This window comes from Sturnira hondurensis, unplaced genomic scaffold (assembly GCF_014824575.4).
Source record: "Sturnira hondurensis isolate 20B ecotype Veracruz unplaced genomic scaffold, ASM1482457v3 Scaffold0014854, whole genome shotgun sequence".
In the NCBI taxonomy this organism is placed as follows: domain Eukaryota; kingdom Metazoa; phylum Chordata; class Mammalia; order Chiroptera; family Phyllostomidae; genus Sturnira; species Sturnira hondurensis.
Genome location: NW_028087485.1, coordinates 2716577 through 2744367, shown reverse-complemented (window position 1 = coordinate 2744367; position 27791 = coordinate 2716577). Strand labels below are relative to the sequence as shown.

The 27791-nt window shown below is 47.5% G+C and overlaps 1 protein-coding gene across 33 annotated transcripts in view; it reads left to right on the top strand.

The window, feature by feature from the left end:
* The first annotated feature begins 8595 nt into the window (after window positions 1–8595).
* Window positions 8596–27791, top strand: part of TCF7L2 (transcription factor 7 like 2) — a 185261-nt gene continuing 166065 nt past the window's right edge. For 7 of the 33 annotated variants that reach the window (XM_037063912.1, XM_037063908.1, XM_037063904.1 and 4 more), the window contains exons 1-4: window positions 8598–9298; window positions 9575–9641; window positions 9851–9975; window positions 21552–21620. In XM_037063912.1, the coding sequence (XP_036919807.1) occupies window positions 9110–9298; window positions 9575–9641; window positions 9851–9975; window positions 21552–21620 (450 nt within the window). In that variant the 5' untranslated portion in view covers window positions 8598–9109. Of the gene's footprint in view, window positions 9299–9574; window positions 9642–9843; window positions 9976–21551; window positions 21621–27791 lie in introns of those variants that run through there. The other 26 variants (XM_037063909.1, XM_037063905.1, XM_037063907.1 and 23 more) reach the window with 8 other exon arrangements.

The window sequence follows — 27791 nt, the reverse complement described above, 5'->3', positions numbered from 1 at the left end:
GATAGGCATCGCCTTTGCTTTGAGGGGTAGGGTGGGCAGCACGGCCTGGAGGGGGTTAGGAGGGCTCCCAGGTACCTAGATACCACCACTCACAAGGCCCCTGGTAGGAAGGGGGTGAGGCCTCTGCTGTTCCTCCAGGACCCGGGACTTGGGTTTCTCCAGCAGCGGAGCCCTGGGCTGTGTGGAGCATGAACTGTGCGAGCCTGTGCTGTGACAAGACCATCGTGAACTGGGGCGACCGAGGAAGTGTGGAAGAATCAGGGTCTGAGTGCTCAGGCCTAGAGAAAGACCACGTCTCCACGGGAGGGGGTGCTGGGAGGGTACCCGTGCTTCTTAAGGGGTTTTGGGTCATTATAATCTCTCATTCTCGGCATCCTGGAACCTTTAAGAAATAACGATTGATGCCTTCCCTCCAGCTCTAGGTATTTACAGTGTGCCCTCAGGCTACCAGGAATCAGAGTTTGCTCAAGATGACAGTCAACCGGAAGCCTCACTCCTTGTTGCTGAGCCCTGGGCTGCTGGCTGTGCTCTGCACTGCGACCCACACTCACTCGGGGCCCCAGGACTCATCCATCCTCTCCCCCTTTCCTGCTCAAATGAGTGTTTCATCAGGAAATACAATCTACTAATATCATTGGAATTCACAGAAACGATTGAGACTTTTGTAGGGGGGAGGGGAAGCTGACTCTAATCCAGTCTCCAGTGATTTGATCAGCATGGATTCAGTCCTTCCTCAAGGACAGACTGGAGCTCAAAGCTGCTATGGGTTTCTGCACAAGTCAAGCCTGACATCATCACACTCTGGACCTGGGAGTCTCCTTGGATCCTTCACTTCCTCCATCCCATGATGCTTTGGGCCAGAAGCAGGTGTGTCAGCCCACACCTAGATAAATTACAAGGGGGAACAATGCCATTGTCTTCTCCTGAAATTTCACCTGCTCTGTCCCTGGAAAAGACATAAACCACCTTGTGAGATTGCTCAGTGCTGGCTGACACCGTCTCTGCCTCCATTTAAAGTGCCCGTGTTTTTGTGGAGGGGGCTTTGGCATCCCTGACATTTCTGAACAACAGGGTTTCAGTGGGCAAGGATGCTCCGTGAAAAAAGATAGGGTCACTGGTGGGGTTGGTTTTTTTTTATTGGAAAGAAAATAAAACCTCAAGCATTTCAATATGTTAAATTCACACCCAGTCATTAATTCCAAAGACTTCAACAAATCAACCTAGATGAAACTTTCTAAAGCAGCCTTTCCCCCTTCTCAGACACATCGGGACCTACCCTATAGCCACAGCTATCGGAAGTCTCTGCCCTGTACACCAGGGCAGCACAAATAATTCCGCATAAAACAGCCAGTTCCTGTAGCCTGGCATTAGGATAAGTATATCTTAAGAAAGTTCTTATGCAGACTTGGCTTCAGGCAATAAAACGTCATAGACGTATAACTGTAGCAAGCGAAATTTCTAGGGAGCAAATTAGGCTGAAAACATCTTCTAGAAACGGCTAGAAAGGAATCGTACACCACCCCAAAATAAGGCAAGTTATGCAGTAAATGTTGCATTTATTGGCCTTCTTCCATTACTATTAGGGTTAAAAGACATCTTGTCAATAGGAAAGGTATATTTAGGGAGAGCTGATGTCTTTCCAAAGGCTGTCACAAATGCCTATAGCGGAAGTGATCGGCTTGGGAAGGCAGGTGATGAAACCCTGTACAAATGCATACATCTCCCCATTAACCCTCGGATCATCAGGCATTATTGTCACTTTATTACCCAGACCTGTCATTAGCTGAAGCAAGGTGATCAAGCCAGGCACTGCAGAAAAATGCCAGAACAGAACAGTGTTCCTCAGGGGTTCAAGAAGAGGGTGTGTGTGTGTGTGTGTGTGTGTGTGCCTTTGCACGTTCCTTGACAGAATCACTGGGGGGAAATAAAAGGATGCCTGCAAAGTGGGCCCTTTTTACCTACCTCTTCTTCCTGTTAAAACTGAAAACTCTTAGGTGTCCAATTTTTAGTGTTCCTATGTTGGCTAAGGGAGTAGCTTTCCTTAAGATCCAAATAAGGAACCATCATCACCCACACGGAACAAAAAGCAAACAAAATCTCACAGTGGAATCAGGACTTTGGCTTCTAAACATTTCCCCATATTATAGCTTCCTTATATTTTCAGATTCTTTCTTTGGCTTCCATCCGTCAGCACGCTCCCTGCATAGATAAGTCCAACACAGTGGGTAACAGATCATCCATCATGGAGCCCTGGTCTTTAAAGAAAAATAACACACAACATACATACACACACACGCACATGTGTACGCATCACTGTCGAGGGTAATTTAGTAGAATCTTGCCGAGCAATTGAGGGAGCTGAATATGGTTGTCAACATGTCTTCTCTGCTTCTGGTGAATCTGAACAGACTCCCCTTACTTCTCCTGAATTCCGAAGCCAAACTTCCAATGTGGTTTGTCTGTTTTGCTAGTGCTGGTAAACCTCCCCCATAAATGAGGTGGGGGCTGAAACTATGACTCATGGACTGTGAATGCTAAAAAGGGTCTAAGAAAGTACCCGGTCCAACCACTTCAACTGCCGGGTGAGACAGGACGAAGGGTAACAGGTAATGTGGCCTATTTCTGCTGTCCCTATCCAGCACGTTTCCCAGAGGACACCCAACTCTCTGCCCTCACTCCCCATGAGGGACCCGTGCCCAAAAGGTGATTTATATAAACTGGAGCATCCTTTTCATACTCCCCAGTGGGGATGAATGAGAAAGCGTATCTGGGGGAGGTAACTTAGTCACTGAATTTTGTGCATATTACTCTAGGTTGAGGGTTCCATCCCTGGGCAGGGCAGGTATGGAAGTCAACAGATTGATGTTTCTTTCTCACACTGTTTCTCTCTCCCTTCCTCTCTTTCTAAAAGCAATGAGGAAATGTTCTCAGGTAAAGATAACAAAATTTTATGCATATTACTAATATCAACATACTTCCATAGAGATTTTTAAAATTTTAATTTTTTAAATATATTTTATTGATTATGCCATTACAGTTGTCCTATTTCCCCCCTTCATTCCCCTCCACCCTGCACACCCCCTCCCCCACCATTCCCCCCCTTTGGTTTACGTCCATGTGTCACAAATTCTTTAGATTCTATATTTCCCATACTATTCTTGCCCTGCCCCCTGTCTATTTTCTACCTACCATCTATGCTACTTATTCTCTGTTCCTTCTCCTCCCTTCTCCTCTCCCCACTCCCCTGTTGCTAACCCTCCATGTGATCTCCATTTCTATGGTTCTGCTCCCGATCTAGCTGTCTTCTTAGTTTGCTTTTGTTTTAGGTGTGCTTGTTAATAACTGTGAGTTTGCTGTCCTTTCACTGTTCATATTTTTTGTCTTCTTATTCTTAGATAAGTCCCCTTAACATTTCATATAATAAGGGCTTGGTGAAGATGAACTCCTTGAATTTGACCTTATCTGAGAAGCACTTTATTTGCCCTTCCATTCTTAATGAAAGCTTTGCTGGATAGAGCAATCTTGGATGTAGGTCTTTGGATTTCATGACTTGGAATACTTCTTTCCAGCCCCTTCTTGCCTGTAAGGTCTCTTTTGAGAAATCAGCTGACAGTCTGATAAGAACTCCTTTGTAGGTGACTGTCCCCTTATCTCTTGCTGCTTCTAGGATTCTCTCCTTCATTTTCATCTTGGCTAATGTAATTATGATGTGCCTTGGTGTGTTCCTCCTTGGGTCCAACTTCTTTGGGACTCTGAGCTTCTTGGATTTCCTGGAAGTCTATTTCCTTTGCCACATCAGGGAAGTTCTCCTTTATTATTTGTTCAAATACGTTTTCCACTCGTGGCTCTTCCTCTTCCCCTTCTGGTACCCCTATAATTCGGATGTTGGAATGTTTGAAGATGTCCTGGAGGTTCCTAAGCCTCTCCTCATTTTTTTTGAATTCTTGTTTCTTCATTCTTTTCTGTTTGATCATTTTTTTCTTCCTTCTGGCCCACTCCCTTGATTTGAGTCCCAGTATCCTTTCCATCATTATTGGTTTCCTGTGTATTTCTTTTCATTTCAATTAGTTTAGCTTTCATTTGTTCCTCTAATTTGTGACTAAAATTGACCAGTTCTGTGAGCATCCTGATCACCAGTGCTTTGAACTGTGCATCTGATAGGTTGGCTATCTCTTGGTCGCTTAGAAGTATTGGCTCTGGGGCTTTGAGCTGTTCTTGAGCCATAATGTTTTGGTCTGTTTGCGCCTGTTATGTATGAGGGGCAGAGCCTTAGGTGTTCACCAGGGTGGGGTGACCCAGTCGCTGGGTTGTGATGCTTATGTGGGGGTGGGGTCAGAGAGGGGCAATGGCGTTCCCTCTGCTGCTTCCCGCAAGCAAATTGGGTTTTTCTGGTGCTGGTTCCCGGATGTGTGGGCTTGTGCAGCCCCCAGGACCCTGTGGGTCTCTCCAACAAACTCTCTGTGAGTCTGGGAGCTTCTCCTGGCACCTTGACCCTGAAAGTTTTTCCAACTGGTGCTTTTAGGCTTTAATTCTCGGGGCTGGGGCCCTGGGTTGTGAGGTCTCTCTCACTGCTCACTCCTTTACCTGGTTTATCTGCACGTGAATATGTGACCGTGGTCAGCCAGCCGCCTTGTGCCCTGACTGGGTCCACCCGTTGCCACCCCACACCTGGGATCCGCCAACTGCCGCCTGCGCGACTGGGTCGGTCTGGCCAATTTTTCCTGCGTGACTCTGCCCCTCTTACCAGTCTGGATAAATGATTTGTTGCTGTCAGACTTCCATACAGTTCAATTTTTCTGTGTTTTGGTTGTGTTTTTGTTACTAAAACTTTGTTGTCTTTAAACTTGGTTGTGCGAGGAGGCACAATGTTTCCACCTACGTCTCCATCTTGGCCAGAAGTCTTTTTTTATTTTTATTTTTAGGGAGAGGGGAAGGGAATGAGAAAGAGAGGGAGAGAAACATCAGTGTGTGGTGGCCTCTCATATGGCCCCCACTGGGGACCCGGCCCGCAACCCAGGCATATGCCCTGACTGGGAATCAAACCATAACCCTTTGGTTCACAGCCCATGCTTAATCCACTGAGCTACACCAGCCAGGGCTCCACGGAGATTTTAAAAAAATATATTTTATTTACTTTTAGAGAAAGGGAAAGAGAAGGAGAAAGAGAGGGAGAGGAATATTGATGTGAGAGAGATACGACATGCCTGACTGGGGATCGACCCTTAGCTTTGCGATGACACCCAACCAACTGAGCCACACAGGTTGGGGCCCACAGAGAAAGATTTGATAAAAGAATGGCGGACAGGGAGGAGTAAACAAAGAAGTGAAGAAGTAGCGGGTAAGGAGGAGACAGAGAAAGAACGGGAGAGTGAGGGACAGTTTCCCTGTAGAGTTCAGGCCCTGGTCTGGTTCCCATGACAGGCTTCAAAGGAAGAAGTCCTAGCTTCTCCCGAATCCTGCCCACCCCCCAATATTCATACACCAAGAGGGCAATAATCTCTTAGTTCGGGCTAAAGTCAGAACTGGTCTGGCTTCCTCCGTGTGTTTTCAGAATCCTTGCCAAGTAGTAGGAGTCATCAATATCTAGAGAGAGAATTTGCCTTAAACTATCAAAGTCCTGGCTGGTGTGGCTCAGTTCGTTACAGCATTGTCCTGCACACCAACATTTTAGGGGTTCCATGCCTGGTCAGGAAACATAACTAGGTTTCGGGTTTGAGGCCTGGTCAGGTATGGGGCAGGTATGGGAGGCAACCAACTGGCATTTCTCTCTTCCATCAATGTTTCTCTTTCTCTCTGTCTCAAAAATCAAGACATATTTAAAAAAATTTTTTGAACATGTCTGAGTTGCCTCAACCTGGGCACATGCCAGCTGTTCTTTAAAATTTCACACCAAATCTGTAAATTACATGTTCACGTTGTGGGCGAAAGATTAAAAAAAATCATATGACCTTGGAGATGCCAATTGCAGCTCCATGCCCAACTCTTCCCCCACCCCCACCCTGACATCACCTGAAGCCCTTTCAGAGACTCCAAGGTCATTGTCCCTCTGAGGGCTTGCTGGTCTCTCCAAGCCTTTTTGTGGCACAAGGCAAAGAAATGAAATGTGGCACATGTGCTATCATGAAATAACTTTTAGTTGCTCGATTAAATCAGAGACTTAAAGAAGGAAAGATTCAAGAGTTTCCTTTGAATAAGAAATATAAGGATATGCCAAAATACATGTGGTTCTTGATCACAGGAAGAAAGCGCTTATATTTACATATGATAAAAATGCAGGCCAGGACATTAAAAACAATAAATGCGCTCTTTAAAATTTCAAGTCAGTGTATTTGTGAGCTTTTATTATCCAGGTAGTCCTATAAAGGACATAGAAGACCTCATTATCCAACTTAATTCAGATCAGGTTAGATTAAAAACCAAAATACCACCATACAGGAGAAAGAAATTGCCAGAAAATTGAATTACCATAAATGTGTTCCAGTTAAAGTAAATAAGCCCTTAAAATGGGCCTTAGGAAAGTCTATGCCGTACACAGACTTAGGCACACTAAGTATACATGTTACAATTAGCAAGTGTGAAAAACTACGGTCATTTGCTAAACGTATAAATCTAAAGGCAACCGAGTGAAAAGACCTGAAAAAGGAAACTGTTAAATCCATTTGTACATGGATTTAACAGTGAAGCATTTCATTCTTCATGTTTTTACTTGGTGTCTTGAAATAATCCCCTTTCTGTCTCCACTCTCCCTCTTAGAAACTGTGCCTGCCTTATTTATTTATGAAGTCTGAAGGTTAGTCCTACCTGCTGAGACTAATTAGTCCTGTGCTTTGTATCCTATTCAATCCTGTCTGATTAAATGTACACATTTGTTTAACTTTTCAGGCTTCTTCTCACTATACTTCTGATTTCCTGATTAATATTAAAGTTGGAATTACAGTGATTCTAGCCCCCCACCCCCACACATTTTTGTTTTCTCTGCATCTTATTGTTTCGTGTGCAGATGTGGTTGTGAATTTTTTCCATTGCAGCGGAATTCATGGGCCTTGTCAATCTTGGTATCATTATTTTTAGTAGTCTTCTTTCTGAGACCTTAGCTTACAAAACAGTTTTGCTGAAAACCCAAAGTCTCTAAATACTACATGGTAAATTTGCTCTTTTTAGGTACTGATGAGCTGGCTGAACAGCAAGTGAATGTTTTTTTAAGGATGGGTGGGATAATTTACTGCATCATGGACTCTAGACCAACACTTCCTAATAGACAATTTGCTAATTCCTATTGATTTCTTTCTTTCTTTTGATTCTTTCTGTCCCCCTTTCATGTTGGTTTCCAGTCCACTTCCCATTGGATATTCGCAAGAAAAGAAATGTTCTTGCTCCATCATCCAGGAGCACTGTGTTTGGGAAGCCAGGTCTTTCCCCCCTTAACATAATTCTGTGCCCCATTTTGTAGCAAATCAATCTGCTCCCCAGGAGAGTGCCTGAAAATCAACAAATACCTGCTTTAAACCCCAGGTTTTCCATCTCCTCCCTGAGGTCTTCCAGCATCAACTTGGTTAGCAATTTCCTGCCGGGGCCATCTACATCTTGATTATTTGGTCACTCTTTCCGGGATTTCATTTGAGACCCCCTTGGAGAAAGACTCCAGTACCTCTGATCCCAGGGGCTGGTGAACTTTCAGTTTTATTTTCCCTGGTGGTGTTGACGCCCAAACTTTTCACCTCCAAAGTCAGAAAGGACTTTGAATCCTAGCTCATTTCCTACCACCTAAGACGTCAGTTAAAAAAAAAAAAAAACCCCACAACTCAACATTTAAAAGAATCATGTTTTTTACTTTAAAGATATTTTTAATGTCCCTAACAAACACTACAATATTTGATTGTTTTTTTGGATAAAAGGTGATCTTGGCATATTTGTTCTACTGAGACATTTAATGAAATGATTCACTATTAACAAACAAAAAAGGGAGGGAAGACCTCGTGGGTTAATAGTTTCTTTCACTGCCTATGACCAGGAACTCTGCCCAGCCCTGCACTTCCCCAAGCCTGCTGAAAGTGGAGGGCTGATCTTTCTTTTTGACTTCTGTTACACCCCGCCCAAGGGTGGCTGATTTCACTGCTGGATTAACCACTAAGACCCCACCCCCAATACACCCCTCTCCCAGTAATACTCTCCTTTCACCCATTCTCAAGACTTATTTCTAATATTTCTAAAGTGCACTTTCCTGGGCCTCTCCCCATCCCCGCCCCCCAAGTGGGCTTTCCTTCCGCCTTCCTCGGCTCCAATTCCAGACTTGGTCGCCACCCCCTTCCCCTCCTCTCCAACTCCGCATTGTCCTTCTAAGGCCGCCCCCCGACTCCCGGAGAGAGTCCCGGTACCCCCTGCCCAGACTCCCGGGGTCGCACACTAAGCAAAGGCCTCTCCCCCACCACACTCCTCCCTCCATCTCTCTCCCCACTGCTCCCCCGCCCTCTCCTCCTCCTGCTCCCGGCGCCCGAAAGGATCATTGTTAGCCGCCCCCGCCCCGCCCACCCCGCCTGTTTATTTATGCATACGTCACCAGACTGGCCCCGCCCCTGGCATCTCATTAAGCGAGTGTGTTCCTCTCGCCCTGTCAATAATCTCCGCTCCCAGACTACTCCGTTCCTCCGGATTTCGATCCCCCTTTTTCTATCTGTCAATCAGCGCCGCCTTTGAACTGAAAAGCTCTCAGTCTAACTTCAACTCACTCAAATTCGAGCGGCACGAGCTCCTCCTGTATCTTCGGCTTCCCCCCCCTTTGCTCTTTATATCTGACTTCTTGTTGTTGGTGGTGTTTTTTTTACCCCCCTTTTTTATTTATTATTTTTTTTGCACATTGATCGGATCCTTGGGAACGAGAGAAAAAAGAAACCCAAACTCACGCGTGCAGAAGATCTCCCCCCTTCCCCTCCCCTCCTCCCTCTTTCCCCTCCCCAGGAGAAAAAGACCCCAAAGCTGAAAAAAAAGTTCACCTTGGACTGGTCTTTTTCTTGCAATATTTTTTGGGGGGGGCAAAACTTTTTTGGTTTTTTTTTTTTTGGCTTTTCTTCCTTCATTTTTCTTCCAAAATTGCTGCTGGTGGGTGAAAAAAATGCCGCAGCTGAACGGCGGTGGAGGAGATGACCTAGGCGCCAACGACGAACTGATTTCCTTCAAAGACGAAGGCGAGCAGGAGGAGAAGAGCTCCGAAAACTCCTCGGCAGAGAGGGATTTAGCTGATGTCAAATCGTCTCTAGTCAATGAATCAGAAACGAATCAAAACAGTTCCTCCGATTCCGAGGTAGGAAAAGCCCCTCGGGCTGGTGGGGTTTTTAATCTATTTCCTGGGTTTGGCAAATGTTGCTTAAAGGGGAGAAATCGGGGCTGGGGGCGGCGGCGGGGCACCGCGGGGCCGGGCGGGCAGCGTGTGCGTGCCGTGCCACCATTGCAAAAACTTGTAACCCTGTTTTTCTCTCCCCCCAAAACCCCTACCCCGCCGGTTCTTTTTCTCCCCCCTTCCCTCCACCCCTCCGTGGCGTTTGCCCCTCGCCCTCCCCACCTCCACCCCTCCGGGAAGGCGGAAAGACGGCCTCCGCCTCGCTCCGAAAGTTTCCGAGATAAATCCCGGGAAAGTTTGGAAGAAGGTGAGTATGCCCCGCGTGCCCCGCAGCCGCCCGCAGCCACCCCCCGGGCCCGCCGTCCCGCGCGCCCGGGCCCCGCGCCCCGTTCGGCCCGGCCTTGCGCCGGCCCGGCCGGGGCGCCTGGACACTTGAGCCACTTTCTAAAAAGTTTCTCCTTGCTCTCTCCCGCTCCGCGCGGCCGCCGCCGTCCCCTCGCCGCCCCGCCATGTTAGCGGCCAAGAGGCAAGATGGAGGGCTCTTTAAGGGGCCACCGTATCCCGGCTACCCCTTCATCATGATCCCCGACCTGACGAGCCCCTACCTCCCCAACGGATCTCTCTCGCCCACCGCCCGAACCGTAAGTGTCTCCGCGCCCGGCCCCCGCCCGCTACCCGCCAGCCCTGCCCCGCATGCGGCCCCTGCCCTGCCCCCTCCTTCCTCCTCCTCTCCCTCCCCCTCCACACCTCCTCCCCTCCCCGCCTCCCCTCCCCCGCTCGTGGCCCAGGCCGCCCGAAACTCTCCAAACTTTTCTGCCTTTTGTGGACTGGATTTGTTTGCACTTCGCCATATTCTTGCTTTCAGTTTGCTGCCTCGTGATGTTGGGGAGACCTTTCTTTCCATGCAGGGCTTTGTTGGGGGCGAAAGAAATCAGAAGAACTTTTCTTGCGCTCTGATTGTCCCCTCCCCCTTTGGTGGTGTTGTTTGTTTCTTCACCCTGGGAAGATGACTGTGTGGCTCTTTCTTTTCTCTCTCTTCTTCCCTCTTCTGTGGCGTCTTGGGCTTTCCCCGGTTAACCCCTTGGCTGCCGCTGCCAGGGACTCAGTGACTGGGCTTCGCCCGACGCGCGGGGTAGAGAGTGAATTTTTCCTCCAGGCTTGAAAACTAGCGAGCGAGCGCGCGGAGCCCGGGGCCCTGGAGAAGCGACTCGGCTTTCTTTTCCGGCCGGTTATTTATTTAGCTTTCTAGTGCTGAGCTCAGGCTCATAGTCCTCCTCCTCTTTTGCCCTGGAAGGTCATGCTTGCCAGAGTGGTCCCGCTGCAAACTTCGGGCCTCTGGGCTTCCTATCCTTTAGCCTGCCCCGCAGGGCCGCGAGCGCCTTGAGCGCGCTGGCTGGCTCGGCTGCCCGGCGCGCTGGCTACAGGCTCTCCCGGGCCGCGCTGGGTGGGGAGGCCCCTGTCTGTGGCTAGGGTCCTGGGTTTGTGGGTAGCCGGCACCGCCTTCTCCAAGCGAACTTGATGTATTTCTAGGGAATTTTGGTGGCTTCGGGCGTGGAGCGGGGTCTGCACGCACTAGCTCAGTGGGCCGTGGGGGAGGGGAGACAGACACCAGGGTTTGCTGGCCCAAGGGGGTACAGAGGAGGTTAAGGGCATCTGTCCTAAAAGGACTGGGCTGCTGATCGTGGGCCTTCAACTTTGGGGGCCCCACAGTGGCGTGGGGTGCCAGGCTCCTGGGCTGCTTCTCATAGCCTGCATCCCGCATTCACCGCTGACATTTGTTAATGAGGCTCATCCCTTTCCTAGATGGCCTCTGCCCGCTGCCCTTGCCCTGAACCCCCTCCTCCCATCCTCAGAAAAAGCCGGGGTTGAGAATCTCTAGACGCAGTCTTTAGTCGTTTGTGCCTGGTTTCCCGGAATTGTCAGTTGCACCTTCTCTGGTTTGGTCCCCCTACCTCTTATTTACACACACTACTACTCTTGTTTTTTCTTATTCGGTAACTGGAGATAGCCATTTGAAATAATGCACCCACTGTTCAGCAGCCGTTGATTCAGGGCTAATGGCCGAGGGCTTGCCGAACAGGAGTTGATCAGATCTACAAGTGTTTTTAAGCATTAAAATATTAACTATCAGGTTTGACCTGTTCTTTGGGTCCCGGCAAAAATGGCAAGGGCATGCTAGACCGGTCATTTTTTATGGCTAGGAAAGAGAAATAATTATTCCCCCCTCCCCTGCGCTCAGGCTTCTGCGTGCTTGGGAAGCTGGGAGAACGTTTCAGCCCGACCTCTTCCTGCAGGGCCAGCTCTTTCTGGCTGCAGGGGCCGGGCTCTGGGGGAAGCACACCCTGCTATGACTCTGTCGTATTTTTCTTGGGAGCTTGAGGGCATCTTAAACCGGGAGCTTTCAGCTCGGAATCGGATGGTTTGTGTACTCACCAACCCGACCAAGCAACATTCCAAAGTAACCATGAGAATTTCTTACCCTCCCCCTCCCTCTGCGATGGTATTATTTTGAAATCTACTTGGCCATCTGAAAGGCCATCTGAATGTTGAGCTTGGATGGTGGGCTTGCTGGCTTTCTTGACTCTGCAAACTCCCCGCCTGTGACCGCTGGCAGTCTGGCCATACTATCTCCGAAAACTTGAGCTGTGTTGTTGTGCTGTAATTGGGAAACAGGGAAATGGTTAGAGGCAGAGAAGTGATTTCCTGGTGCGAAAAGGAAGGCTCCCTTGGTGGGCATTATAGGAATAGACGGAGACTAGTTATTTTAATTGTGGACCTAGCGGGTGGCCTTGTGCTGTGACATCAGGTTGAGTCTGAAAAGACATTTCTGAACTCAGTAGGCAGTTTTCAGTATTTGCATGTCAAACAGCAACTGACATCTTTGTGTGCGCTGCCCCTTCCGCCTTCCTCTCTGTTACCTGGGTTAGAGTATGTGCTCCCAAATTAAAGTTATTTATTTAGGCTGGACAGCAGAGCAATGGAAATGAGGACGAGAGGCTGTTACATGTCACTCCTGACGTCTTCGATCAGAGGGGTCAGCTTGCAATTCCAGATTTGATACAGCTGCCGGCGGAGTCTATAGGCAAGACAGCGGTCTTTTCATGCCTATCTGAAATTCTTAGTGCTTTATAGAGGGTGTTTTGGAGGGCAAGGTGTAAAGACAAATTAGCTATATGCTTAATTCATATCCTGATCCTCCTTGGTGGTGGTGTTTTTGCTACATTTTCTGGTGCTTATGAGTGTACCTGTAAGCAGCTTCATCCTTTAAAAAGCCAACTCTTTCGATCCCTGATTTCTGCTTTTCTATTTAAGAATGTAAAGAATTAAGGAGTATCATTAAATCGGCTTATGATGAATAATACATTATTTCAAGAATAATGCTTTAATTGCCAAAGACGCCATAAAGCTTGATAGTAATAATTTTATTTTAAAACGATGAAGATTTCTGCATAACATTAATTTAGCCTTTGATACAGTAATAGGAACAGCTTTTAAAAAGACAGATTTGAATACAAAAACGCATTAAGGAGAGAGGTCTAGTTAAGTGTAGGGGAAATGGTAGAACTGCCAATATTAGAATTGTGGTAACATTTGTATGTTAAAGATAGGAATACTGTTACTGTATTAAAGTTGATAGCAAAAAGTAGTGGTGCATTTCTTTTTCCCTCCTGCCAAGACAGAAGGGGAATGTGGTGTGGTCGAAATTCTAGTTAGGTTTGAATTTCTTTTTCAGGACTTGATGGTTGGAGTTCTTGCGTCTTTTATCCAACGTTGTTTGCTTTTCAACCGAGCTATTTGCTACTAGTTTGAACAAATAAATAAGCAGCATCTTGAATTCGTTTTTGAACTTGGAATCCAGCATTTGAAGGAAACCAAGAGAGGTCTATTCACTGGGGTTCTATTTAGCCAGGCAACTTCTCTTTCTGCCTTGTGAAAAATGGGTGTTTTCTTCTCACTCAAACAACATAATCCTTTCTAATACAAAAGAGCTAGCTTGGAATGGGAAGGGTTAATGGTGGTCCTTCCCTGTTGCCCCTCCACCCCCCACCTTCACCCCCAATTGTTTTGACAACACTTTTCAAAGTGTGACATTCCAAGCCCCTACATAACAATGTAATATTACTGTAATTACACAGGTCATTACATTTTAAATAGAGAACAATAAAATGCTTATCACCCTGAAAAAGAACAGGTGTTCTTGCCCTTCTTTGGTATTTATGCTAATTGTTTTTCATCTCCTTCCGAAATATTTATGGCGAACGTGTTTAGATTTCAATCTGACCGCCACAGCATTAATTCAGTGCTAATCTTTATAGGTTGGGGTTTAATGTCTGCAGTATGGATTATGGGTTCAACACTCACCCAGTAAGTCATATTTTAATGATTATAAATTTAATATGCCAGCGCCTTGGCGTTTGTTGAATTTAAAGCTTTCTGAAACGCCAGAAACAAACTATTAAGCATTTGGGAGCCTAAAGTGCTTCTCTGGAAGAAGTGTTTTTGGAAACTTTTGACGGCTACAGGGAAGTAGCTTTCACTGATGCCCCCTATCTGACTGAGGAAAGATTTAGAGGAAGACAACCCCCGTTCGTAGCCGAGGAGTTTCGCACGTTGATTTGGATTTTACTGATAATGGATTTCATTCGGAGTCCCTGCTGGAAGCTGGTCAGCTTTCTGTTTCTTAGCAAGCTGTGAAAAAGTTACAGGAAGGTGTCTGGGGGTTGGCAGATCAAGAAGGCTGTTCTGGGAGCAGCGCAAAAATATTTGCTTTAGAAAACTTGCATTTTAAGAGTTGCACCGGAGGCTGTGCTTTTAAAGATTTACAGTAGAAGCCTTTCCAGGTTGTGAATGCCCGTTCCATCCCGCGAGGTGCCTGTGTGCCTGCAAACAGTGCCTGGAGTTCCTGGTTGGGAAATCTTGGTGCGGCTTCTCTCACATCAGCACCGTGGGTCAGCGAGGAGGCATCTAAGAGTATTTCACATTTTGTCAGAGGCTTCGCAACAGGGGCCCCCGAATCACATTAAAAAATGCACTGGAGAGAAAGGACAGCTGCAAATTTTTGTGCGGACGCGTGTTTCTGGACCATGACTAAAACTCCCGGGGACCTTTTCCCCAGCTGTCTGGAAGTTATGTGGAAGTTGGTTTATTGGCAGTTAAGTATGAGACAACCTGGATTTAGCAAAGGCTCTCTCTTGCACAGGAAGTAGATGACATTTTATTGGGGGAAGGGAAGAGACTTAAGGTAAAGAGTGATTTACTCTTCTCTCTCTCTTTTTTTTGCTTTTTTTTTAAACCATGGACTTGCCAAATAAATAAGCACTTTCCAAGGAAGTAGGTTGTAAGCTTTTTAGTCTTGGTTAAGTGGAATTAGATAATATCTTTAACCACATTTATAACTGTTTGGAGGTGACACAGTACAGAAGTTTTGAAAAGGAGGGGGTCAGTCAGATTCTGGAGGCTTTTATTTTTGTAGGGGCGTGCTATGGGGGTGTCTGAGATTCTTCTGGGAGTGAACATTGGCAACCGTGTAAGTAAATCTTCAGCTCTGACTTATAATTGAGCACATTTGTGAAGGAAATGGTTAATTTTACAACCAAAGGCAAACTTGCACCTCGACAGGTCTGCTGAAAGAAATGTGCCCCAGTCCTTTGCTGGCAAGCGCCACTGGGTCATAAATCCACAGGCTTTATTTACAGCCCATAACACTTATGAATGTTAAGATATTTGACGCCACGTTGGCCTTATAATATTCAAGGTCCGCAGACATTGGCAGTAGCTCAGATTTCTCTCACTAATTATAAGCAATGAGTTGGGGGGGGTGCTGGGAGGAAGCCCATCGCAAATGCTGCCCTCCCCCCTCCTCTGACCCCCACCTCTGCAATCTGAGCTGACTGCGACGGCCACCCCCTCCTTGGCAGCTGACTTGTACTTTTCCTCTAGGCTATTGTTATACACATTTATAAAGAGCACTTTCAGGGATGGAAATTCAGTGGGGGGCCCTGCACAAATGCCTTTTTCCAAAGCAAAGTTGCTCTAGGTGTTTGCATCTTTTCCCTTCTGCTTTCTCCCTTTTTCCTTTTTTTTTAAGAGTATGTTGCCTATATTGTGCATATTTCCCAGAATACTTAGAGAAGGGGAGATCACTTGATAGGGGAGACTGCTTTGTAGTTTATATGATGTCCCTTCCACTGAGCTGGAAGGGAAGACACACACATTGCACAGGGCACTAGTTCAGGGGAGTTTTTTTTTTTTAAGTGAGGGTGAGGAGAGTTGATTAAAAGAAATTAATAGATGAGAAGGAACAATCCAGGCTTATGTTGGGGATGGGAAGGCCACTCATTTCAGGAAACGTGAGCTGATGTCTGGAGATGGAGGTGGCGGCACCAAAATGTTGTTGCCCAGGGAGGCGGAGAAGATGCTGGACTAGGATTAGGGAAGCATGAGAAAATGGGACCCAGATTCGGGTTTGGGGAATGTCTTGATCCAAACTGGGGACTGGAAAGTTTCTTAATGAGCGGTGGGAGGACCATGGGGTGGGGGCGCGCTGTTAAAAACTATATTACTTTGCTCAGCAGAGACTAGTTCCAATCTACTCACCCAAAGTGAGGGTCTTGCAAGGGATACATTTCCTATCAGTTATTGTGTGACGACCTGGGGGCGGGGCACTGGTGGTCCAGATCGCCGCCCCCGCCCCCCATGAGGTCTCAAAGGCCAGTTACTTGGCGGATTTTAATTTAGTTTTTCAAAGTGTGCTGTTCGGTGTGTTACGAGCTGACCACATGGTAAAGGGGCGCGAGGTGCCACGGTGTGGGAAACTTGAGGGGGACTGATGGCTCCATCATTTCTGGTGGGATCCTTCTCTCTCTAAAGACCGAGGCTGAAAGGTTTTATTTTCTAATCAATGGAATGCAGAAACTTACCAGCCCTCCGGGACAGAGATGAATCCCGTAACAGCTCATTACAAAGATGGGGCTGTGGGATCTTTGAACGGGTTATCAGCCCTGGTGTTCCTGGGTTTTCCCAGGATGGCTTTTGCTTCCTCAGGCACATCTGATTTCGGGCTGGTAATTCAGCCCCGTTACATTTTATTTATTTATTTATTTCGGTGGGGGAAGTGGTTCAGTCGAAAGGGGGAAGGAGTGGCTATTATTAGTGGCAGCAGCTCTGAAGGAGTTAAAAATTGCTCACTAAAGTTTGGCATCATGAAAATAAATTTGAGGCCTGGTAGGCATTAGCCGGGCACAGCGCATTCACAGAGCTTAATTAGTACGAACTGTAATTGTTCATGGTCTCTCCGAAGAAGTAATGTTCAGGAAAAGTGGAGTCGTCCTCCCGCAGTCTTTAGTTTGAAACCGATAAATCACTTGCATATTTGTGCAGTGATTCAAATGGAGCTGAGACCTCTCCCATCCCAACATGTGGTAAATTGTAAAGTCAATGAATTGCAGATGTAGGCTGCAGTGAGATTCTCTCAGAAAATGCAGAATGAATGGGAAAGAGTGATGCTATAAATATTTACTGAGAAGATAACTAGGATCCAGCGTGCTGGGCCAATTATGATGTACTAAATATATTAGTAAAATGCTTTAAAAATCGAGAGGATTTGTGTGGGTCTTGGGGTGGGTTGGTTTGTTTTAGAAAGTGAAATAAAAGGCACTGTGTTTCTGTCGCGTCAGTTTTATGAAGCCTGAATCACAATGGCATACCCGGGGAAGGACACATGAAACCCACATTAATGCAAATGAATTCGTTATGAGTTGCAGCACTGTGACTGCTAAGTGGAGTAACGACGGGGGCATCATTTTAAGAGTGTTAGTGGAGCAACTTTTAAGGAAAGTGCTGTATTAGAGCCTGTGTGTGTGTGGATGCTGGAAACGTGTGTTGTTCAGGAGCAGGAAACTTGATTCACTTTATACCCTCTCCCACCCCACCCCAAGCAGTTTATGAACTTTGTCTTACCATTTGAACAAAATCATCTAGTTTTTCTTCAAAAAAAAAAAATCAACCCAGAAATGCCCATCACCATCACCATGTTCAACTTCAATATTTCTTTTCTGTTTTGCGAGAGAGTGCAGCACAAAGTGGAAAAACAATGGATGTGCAGCATCCCCCCATAGACCTGTGGATGTAACTTTCTTGAAGCAATTTTTCCCCCTCTTTTTCTTCTTACAGGATTTTGGTCTCGGGCAATGTTGCAAGTCAATACTTCTTTCCCCAAATGTGAGTAGGTGGATGTGTGTGGAAGCTGTAAAAGTTAATGATCCTCTCTGACTCATAGCTGATGGTTTCAGGTGGAGGAAAAAGAAAAGAAAGAAATTAATGAGGGCAAATAGACATTTGATGGAACACGGAGACAGTGGGAGAGGCTGTTCTTGTGTCCAAAGGCATGCGTTTTGTTGCAGCGGGATTTCTGGGGGATGCCGGGAAGTGGAAAGAGATGCCTTTGTTCGAGGTGTTGTTTTAGGGTGGTCTAAGCGTTCTGGTGTCTGGATCTTTGCAGGAATGCTTAAGCCCACGCACCTACCAGGCAGTGCTGGTTTTGCCTTCCCAGGGGGAGCCAGAGGCCCCCCTTGACACTTTTGAAAAGGGCAGGCCGCCCAAAGTCCTGGTCAGACGTTTATTTCCCACGAAAAGGAAGAGGCCCCTAACAGGGGTGCTGTTCCTGTCCTGAAATTGATGGATGGCGAACAGGAGCCTTAGGTTTTCATGTTTTAAAAAGCGTTCTGTGTTTTCAGCTAATGGGAATTAAACTTCAAGTGGGTCATGTGGTAGGAGCTACAGGGTGGAAAGGAAGGGAAGTGGACCCAAAATCAAAACCTTGTAGGCGATTAATCTGGGTTTATTATTATTATTTGTAATAAAGAAAGTCAAGTGATTCATTAATCTGCAAATAAAGCTAATGCCCCGCCTCCTCCCAGTTTAGTGGAATGACCAGGCATCATACGCTGGGCTTTCCGTAGGGTTTCCATATTTTTAGTTGCCTTTGAGGATGCGATCTCTGGTCGTAAAAGCCCATTCCCTTTTCTTCCACCTCGGGGAAATCTCTGACGTCTTGTATCCGAGACGCCGAATCGAGGCCCGTGGTAGCGATTAGAGCTACAATGAGGCATCAAGGTATGCTGGCAATAAGGGAAGCAGTCAGCCATGACAGGTTGGTTTTCCTGTTGCTGGAGAATTGAGCACACCTGTGTCGAGCACAGCCAGCCTTCCCGGTGCTTCCTTTGGACGAGGGTTGGGTCACCTTTGGGTGTTAGAATGGGTGGGTGGGCTTGGCCACTACAAACAAACGCACAGGAAGGTACGGTTTATTTTGTTCAAGTGTCACTGGGAGGAATTAAAAGGAAAGTACCTTGGAGTCCTCATTGGGTGACACCCCTGGGAGGGAGGCACCATGTTGAGGACTGGCCTGTTGCACGGCCAGGGCATATAACAGCCACAAGTTGCCCGGTGAGGTGTGGAGTGATATGGGTGCTGCGGGTGACCAACAGCAGGGCGGTCCCCAGAGTTGAGGACTATGGGAACCTGGTTCTTAGATTCTGGTGAGGAAGACTTGGAGAGCCCCACGTCTTGTCCTGGGTCTCTCAACCTCCCCGTCTCTTCCAAAAAGCAGAGGGCCAACCCTCTCATCTCTCATTCTAGTTTAGAATGCCAGGTTTTCCCAGGGTCCTTGTATTTTCCCTTTGTCTTAAAAAGCTAGGCTATAATGAACAGGCATCTTTGTGTTTTACAGGGAAAGAAAAAGCAGTTTAAAATTTGTCTTACAAAGGATTATTTGGGGAAAGAGGGTCTGTAAGAAACGAGAAAATGGTTAAGGCTGTGTGCTGTAGCTGGGGGAAGTTGAGCTTGAAATCCCTCCAACACAGCGGTTGCTGGCTGGGAGTGAAGGCCCATAGGAGCGTGTGCTGTGGGTATTTATGAGCTGGTCAAGGCTGTTCTGTGTGGCTGGACACCTGAGGAGGGAAGTGACATTGCTGGGGGGTGTTAGGGTGGCGTGTGTGAAGGTTAAATTAACTTCGTCCTGCCAGAGTCTTCAGGACTTTGCAGCTGTGTATTTACTGTTTAATTGCAGCTTCCTCTCAGGGGCGTGTTGTTATTTGGGTGGTGATGAACGCCAGGATTAAGAATGGAACCCGACAAGTGAAAATTGAATTTGGATTAGCCACAGTTTCATTAATGCATTCATAAGGCTGTGATTATATGAAATTTTGTTTCCACGACCTATACTTAGTTATCAGGTGTCCATTCAATTTTAATTGACAATGTAAGATTCCTGTGGTTACCCTGAGTACAGATCGCCTAGGGCTCCGCAGGGTCTGTGGGAAGCAAAGCCTGGACAAGTTTCCAGTAAGCTCTGAAATCAGGCAGAAGAGGAGAATAAAGCCCGCTGAGAAAGGGAGACACGTTGTTAGTGTCGCCTTCTCTACTGAGAAGGAGAACCCCCCCCCCGCTCCCCAGACAAGAGCTGCTCTCCAGCCAGGAATTCCAAGCTCGCGGAGGAACCTGTCTCTGGCACAAAAGTTGTTTTAACATGATGCAGAATTGTCACAGTAATTAGTGCAACCTCCGCGCGCTGACGGGCAGTTTTCACAGAAAGGATGGGGGAGCAAAGAGCGCAACTTCCGTTTTCTTTGTCAGCAGTCCACTTCGGACGACTGGCTCCTGAGAGTGCGGGGGGGGGGCATGTCTTCAGTGGCTCAGGGGGCGTCTTGGCTTCTTTTAGGGAATATGGTTTATCATCTGCTTTGACAGGTGAACAAATACTTTCTGTGGCCCACCTTTATTGTGCCCTCTTTAAGTTGATTAATGTTGTGTTCTGGGGCAAGTGGACTTGTAATGGATACAGGAGGTATTTCTGGTTATTTGTGACAGGTAAAATGCTCCCGGAACCCATTGTGTCCTAAAATGGGAACTTACAGCCTCATGCCATGAGCAATATGGCTTTAGACTATTTTTTAAAATTTGATTACTGCGGTGTTGTTTATTTTGAGTTGCTTCAAAAGTTCTTATGTGAAATCCTTCCCCCCCTTTTCTTTTTTATGGGCTGAATAATTTTTCTGGTGGAGAGGAAGATACATACTAATTGGACCTGAAACCATTGCAGACTGGGTTATGCTTTGCGGTAGATACAGGAGTGTTTTGGTGATGGTGATGGTAACAGTGTAATAGTAGTGATAGCAATAGTTTGTTACAATGAAACCAGTCTGTTTGGAAACACCAATGACATGCCTGTTGCGAGGGGAATGGTCAGCAGTTTCTTAGGACCCCCTGATTCTTCATCATTTGTGCGTAAGTGGCAAATTAAAGTGCATTTTCAGATAATGTTGAGATCCTTTGGTGACTGTTGCATTGTTTATAAAAGAAAGCAGCAGATGGTGTTTGTTTTCCCAATTGGTAGGATCCCAAGATTAACAAGTGTTATTTGGAAAGAGTTTGATGAGGACTCTTGGTACTCCTTTCTATTTGGGGATACATACTTTTTTGATGGGGCTTCAGAGGGGAAGGCCCAGGAGAGATTTCAGTACGATTTGGCTGTTCAGGGTCTGATGAACCAGGGTGGACATTCACTCAGTGGCCACCAAGTAGGTGGTGGTCTTCCTTTAGAAAACTTGGTGGCTCTTAGACAGTGGTCGGCTCCCTCTTTGGGGAGGTGTGGATACCTAGAGTGCAGGCTACCCAGCTGTCCTGGGCCACACGGGTGGCCCCTGAATTCTGCCTGACACATTTGTTTTCCCCCAAACAGAATTATATTGGAGAGCTAGAGCCAGTTATGGGAACCGTGGGGGGCTTGTGTACCTGTGGCAGTCTTGTGGCTTCTCCCAGTCCTTTCTCTCAGAATCTCTTTTCTTGCCTCCATGTTGCAGTGCTGATGACTCTTTGGCAGCACAGTTAATTTTCCGGCAGCATCCTGCTCAGCACACTGGCTTCCTTTATGTCTTAATGGGCATCCGTCTTCCCTTTTCATGTTATTGATTCTCACTCCTGGCCCCTCCCCACTCCCTTTTTGCTTATTGAATAGAGGCTTTTTTTAAAAAAACTTTACCTTAGATTATTATGATCATCTTATCCATAGCAACAAATAAAAATACACAGGTCTTGATTGAATGCCAAGGCTGCAGTTCAGTCTAAGGAGGTTTGTCTGCTATTCATAAACTGCTTAAGATGTTGCCTTGTAGTTGGTGACATAAGCAGAACGCTTTGATTTGGTTTCTTTCTACAGCTCCATTTTCAGTCCGGGAGCACGCATTACTCTGCGTACAAAACGATTGAGCACCAGATTGCAATTCAGGTAGGAAATGCCGCAGATCCCCGAAGCTTGCACTGTCAGTACGTAGGTCTCTTGTGTCTTTTATTCTCCACCCCCTCCCCCAACCTGGATGATGGTGATGATATGATGATGATATGATGATATGATGATGATATGACGTTGGCGGTGATGATGATGGCGGTGGTGGTGATGGTTGCCATGATGGCGGTAACGATGACGGGTGGTGATGACGACGACGGTGGTGACGATGGTGGTGGTGGTGGTCGATTCGTTGGGGGAGGTGGGAAGCAAAGGATAAACAGGAGCAGAAGAAATGCTGCTAAAGTGATTTAAAAGATATGGACAGAAAGAGAAGCCTGTGTCTTTTCGTGAAGGGTCTCTTGTTCAGGCACAATGGGCACACAGACCCCAGCTTGGCTACTGTTTTTCCCCGAGAGAGGGGTCTTAAACTGGGAGTAAGACGAGGCGGCGGAGAGTGAATGGGAAGAGGGGAGGGGAGATGGGAGGGGAGGCGGAGTGACAGCCAGAGAGTCGTTTCCGGTGGATCAAAATCGTGTTAAGTGGTGCTAAGAATATCACTTTTGACCTGGTTGTCCCGAAACGTTGATTTCTCCTGGGCCTGTTGATACACGACACTGGCAGCGCTGGAGGGGAAAGGCGACAGAGCCTGGCCTCTGATGAGTGTCCTGTTTCCTGCTCACGTAGCGCTTCCATTCTCTTGAATCCAAAGGCTAAACAAACCATGGACTAATACAGACTCGGCGCTGAACCGCTGCCAGCAGAATGCGGTGGTGGAGGGTGAGCAGACTAACACGATTTTCGTCTGTCTGCCTGGCCTTGCCCGGCCCTGCCAGGGTGGACGGACCTCCTGGTGTAACGAATGGGACCGAACCTTCTGGAGTCTTTGGGTTTAACCCTCGGAGGGAGGCTTCGAAACCAGTTGTTGCAGTGCCCCGGCTGGTCTGGGGTCAGTTTAGAAGTTGGTGCTGGCTGGTTAAATGGTTTCCTTGTTCCCTTGTTCTCCGTCTCATAGTTGCCTTTTCAGGTAACTCGTGTTACGTGCCTGTGGTCTCCTGGACCTCCAGCCACGTGGCATCTGGGTGTCTCTGCTGCCTCCCATTTGCATCTTCCCGGGTAAGACTTTCAAAGAGCCGGTTGCCCCAGGTAGCGTGTGCGTCATTTCACCAGGGGAAGCTATGACTCAGCAGACTTTATTTGGTGGATCCCTAATATTTTTGTGCTCCTTTCAAGGAGACAGTAACTTACTCTAAAAATATTCCAGTGACTTCTGAAGTTGTGCTGGCTGATCTCAGTATGTATCTGAGAGCAAAGTGCGACCTTGAATTTATCCCCCAGCCTCCAAATAGGTTCAGACTGGTGTCTGTAGCTGGACGCCACAGTTTTTCTCGCTGGCCCACTTCCGGGCGGACCCTTCTGCCTTCTGATTAATGGCACAGTGAGTCTGGCTCCCAGAAAACGGTTTCAATTCGGGGTTTGCTTAGAGAACATGCCTCACCCCCAACTCCTGATGAATGGCGAGATGAACAGGCCTACTGCATCTCGGGCTGTGCTGGAAAGTCCTGTTGCCCGGGGTGTGGGAATTGTTGAGATTGAATAGCACAGCGATCCCTATCTTGGTGTGGAAAGGCTGGCTGGGGCCATGTCACTGGGAGACCAGCCGAGACCAGACCAGCTGTTGTGTCTTTACACCCGGGGCTGAAGCGTCCCTTGTTGGGCCGAGCAGCTCGTCTGGTCCAAACCACCTGGCACGGGGCAGGCCATGGGAAGCTCTTTCTCAGGAGGAAGATGGAGTAAATTACAGAGCTCATTGTTTGGAGGACTGAGACCATTACTATTCCTCCGTGAACAGGTGGTATTGTTCTCCCCTGCTTCTGTTTGCTAAGGCTTGATGCCCATGTGGGCAAACAGAGAGACATTTTATAGAGACCCAGCACCGGCGTGCTTTCAGGCTTGTTTTCCCCCTTCCCCGCTAGACCAGGGCGAGGCTGAGCCAAATGGCAGCTAGGTGTGATTCTGGTTTGATCATCAAAGGATAAATGGGAAAAACAAAAAACCCAAACAAAACAAAAGCAGCAAAGGGAAAAAGGAGGAAACCTCAGACACAAAAACGTGGTCCCCAAGGCACATGGCTGCGCAGCCCGGGGTCAGGGTGTAGAGGACAGGCTGGCCTTGCCTTTGGGGAGCAGTGCAGCGGACAGTTCCCTTGGCTCTGGTCTCCCGTTTAAGGCTTAAATCATCGTGATGGTCGGGGCTGAAGTTTTTCCCCCCCGGAAACTGAAACCTGTTTAACCTTAATAAATACTGTATTTCAATATGAGGGGAGCTTGTTGCTCTCCTAAGCTATATCCTAAAATAACCTCAAGAAGTATGATACCGTGTATCACATGAGATTCCCTTCCCATCCCTCCTGTAATCTCGGGGCTGGGCCAGGTCCACAGTTTGTATGAATGGACGCCGGGTGCTTCTGTGGACATGTCGTGTTCTTGTCAGAGGTTCTGGGCACAATATCAGCGACTGCGTTGGGATCACCCCCTCTCTTTTGACAGTCTCCCAACTTCTCTCAGTTTTGAAAAGACTAATGTAACAAAGATGATTCTCCCTATCACAAATATCAATGGAATGAAAATTAAAAAAACCTTTCTTTTAGACACAGTTATTTGACTTTATTGACTTTTTACAAGTTTTATTGAAGTACACTGCTCAGGTCTTTCGTGGAGGGGCAGATGAACTTTTACATATGAAAACGTTACCCAGATCAATGTAGTCTAGAATGGGGTTGGAATCCTTTTTCTATAAAGGGCCAGATAGTAACGATTTTAGGCTCGGCGGGCCACACCGTCTCTGTGTCAGCTCTCCAGCTCCACCATTGGGATGAGAACGTGCCCCACAGTGGTACCTAGAGGGATGGGTGTGGCTGTACTCCAGCGAAACTTCGTTTATAAGATCAGACAGTGGCTGGATGTGGTCCACAGACTGTTGACTGCGCCCCGATAACGAATATTACCAACTCCCCAGAAGTCTCCATTGCTCCCTTCTCTTCCCAGTCCTCCGGCTTCCCCCCACCTCCCCCCCACCTCCCACAAAAATTCTCAGGTTGGCCTGGTTTTTGGCTTTTTAGAAATGGGATTCCACAGAACACACTGTTTCATGCCTGGCCCCACTCAGTGTTACCCCGTTACTGTGTATAGCAACAGCCTGCTTTTTAACAGCTGCATAGTATTCCACCACAGGAATACGCCGCGATGTGTGTAGGTTTTTCTCTGTATTGTTGGGTGTTTGGGTTGCTTCCCACTTTCTGCTCTTAGTAGTTAGGCCCTGGAAACATGCTCACCTACATCTGTTCATACACAGGAGTGGGTTTGGAGAGGCGAAGGGTAATGTGTGTGCTTAGCTTTACATTGACCTTATTGAGAGAGACATAAATGCAGGATTCCAAGTGTGGTCATGGAGATGCACTAGCATAGTGGTTGTTAGGTATGTGAGTGATATGAGGAGGAGCAGCAAGATAAGGCTCCTTTGCCCAGAGTCCAGGGTAGGCCCCTTCATGGCATGTCTTGGCCTTTGGCCTCAGCTCCTAGGAGCTCATCCCACTGTCTCATTAACCTGGGAGAGGTTTTGCAGGCTGAGCCCAGAGGGGACACACACTGCAGATGGGTCCCGGGGGTGCCCTGTAGCTGGTTGCGCATCAGCGTTTAGGCGTCTCTGTTGCCTCCCTGAAGAGAACTCTCCCAAAACTTCTGCACTCATCATTATCCCAACCCCAAGAGCAGGGTATGAAGCAAGGTCAGGACCCACAGATGTTTCCCTTGGTTTTCAGGAGGCTGCTCCAGAACCAATTAAGCCTTTGTTTTAAGAATACTTTGGCCAGAGGTCGATGTTTTAACACCAAGTCAGATGTGATTTAGGGGGGGAAAAGAGAGAACTCCACACGCAGCAAAAACAAACTGAGTAGACCTTTCTTGGTTGTTTTTCTTCGAAATGTAAAGTGGTTTGTGTGTGTTGGTGTGTGTGACTGCTTGCACATGCTTGTGTGTGTGCACAAAGACAACTAGGAGAGGATCCAGAAGAAATGGACCATTTTATTTGTTTGCACAGCTGAGCAGTGGAGGCTTTGCAGTGGGTGTTGCTTTCCTTTCCCTCTTTCCTGGGCTCGCAAGTTCTCATCTGAGCGGTACCAAAGCTTACCCATTCCGCCTGGTCTCAGAACTCGTTTGCGTGATTCAGGAGGGCCCAAAGGGCCTCCTCCAGCATCTGGGTGCTTTGTGGAGCCGGGGACAGAAGGACAGAAACTGGAGAGCATCCTTGCTCCCTATTGGCCCCTTGTTCCTGGATGTCAACCTGCTTGCGTGTTAAAATGGTTATGCTCCCTGCTGTGCAGTGGCTTGGAGTCCGACTCTCAGACCAGGTGCGCCCTTGGCATTGGTGATAAAACTGTCCAGCACCAGGCAGTGTGACCAGGGTGTTTGTGAGGCTCCTGGCTTTCCTCCCGTTCATGGGCCCCACGGTGGTGTTGTGTGTTCTAAGCCTGTCCTTACAAGTTCCCTGGCCTTCCAGCCTTCATGAGGATTTGCTCTCCTAGTGGAGGAGCAAATGTGGGGTAAGTGGGAGAATTCCCCCAGACAGGTTCAGTTCTTGGTGTACTCGCTTCTCACTTTTCCTATAGACCCGCTGCCACACCTGTCTGTGTATGTGTGTGTTTGAGCCGGAGAGAGATGTCATTTCACTCGAGTAGTTTGACAAAGCCTGTAGATGTCAGTTAACTCATTCAAAAGGTTCATTCACGGGCTACAGTGTTGTTTTAGCCGAATTGTCTAATTTAAGTCCAAACCTCAGAATACTCATTCATTCATTGAGAAATATTTATTGTGTGTCTACTGTGTGTCTGGGGAACTCAAAAGTCGCGTGCTGTCACTGAGCCGAAATTCTAGTGACGTTTTAAATGCGGGTTTCTAAGCACTCCCCTTGGTCTGATTGAGTAGGTTTCGGGTGTAGTCTGGGAAGTTGCATTTTCAATCAGGTTCTGATTTTCTGTCTACCAGAATTTGAGACTTGCTGTCCTAGAGTCATTTATTGAATACTCAGTCCTTTTCATGTGGTGAATGAAAATTGGAGGGTAGCCACGTAGGTGACTGGGATAACTTTTCCTCATTTTGGGTGAGACTGCCCGTGGGTTCCACCGGTGTTTGATGCCTTCCCTTCTCCATGGTACACGAAGAAAGCCAGGTACTTCCTCAAGGCTCCGGAAGAGGTGTTGCTTGGTTTGTGCGAGAGTAGCGTGGTCGATAATGTGCTTGGTGTTAGGGGTCAGAGGCAGTACAACAGTTGATAGCACCTTGTGCTTAGAAAATTCTCCTTATGCACTGGGTCCGGTGTTTAGTGCTGTCTGTGAATGATTTGTTGATTTTTCATAAGCACATGGAAGGAAACCCAAAAGATGTAGTTACACTCATTATCACCATTATCCTGCTTCGTAAACAAGGAAATGGAGACACACATACCCGAGGTATTTTGCTTGAGATCAAGGACTTGGGATTCAAACCCCAGCAGACTGGGGAGAGACTGTACCTTTACAGCCTTGTGCTAACCACCATCTGCTCAAAGTAACGCTCAGGAGGATGCAGGGGTTTCCTACAGCGGTGGCGCCCAACCAGCTCTCTGGGCTGCATACAGAGTAACCACCTGGAGTTGCTAAAAGGGAGAGATTCCTTGGAGAATCCCATTTATGAGGACTGGGGCAGTGCCTTAACAATTTGAACAAGCATCACCTGGAGGGCACCTGAAGGGTTTGTTAAGATACATATTACAGCCCCACCCTCAGAGTTTCAGGTTCTGTAGGTCTGGCATTGGCATCTTTAACAGGTTTCCAAGTAATGATGATGTCCCTCATCTGGTGACCTCACTTTGAGAACGCTGGACCCGGGTGGGGTTCTCAACTCTGGCCGCACGCTGCAGTCCCCTGGGGAGCATGAGAACCAGTGCTTGGGCCCAGGCTCTGCCCCAGCCCACCTGTATAGGGGTCTCAGGGGTGGGGACTGGGCAGCCCTGTGTCTAAAAGACTTCCCGGGTCAGTTTGCTGGGCACAGGTGGTTGAGGAGCGCCTGTCTAGGAGATCTGGGACTCCGCACCCCTCCCCCACTCTGGTTGAATCTGAAGCAGAGTCTTCTTCAAGGA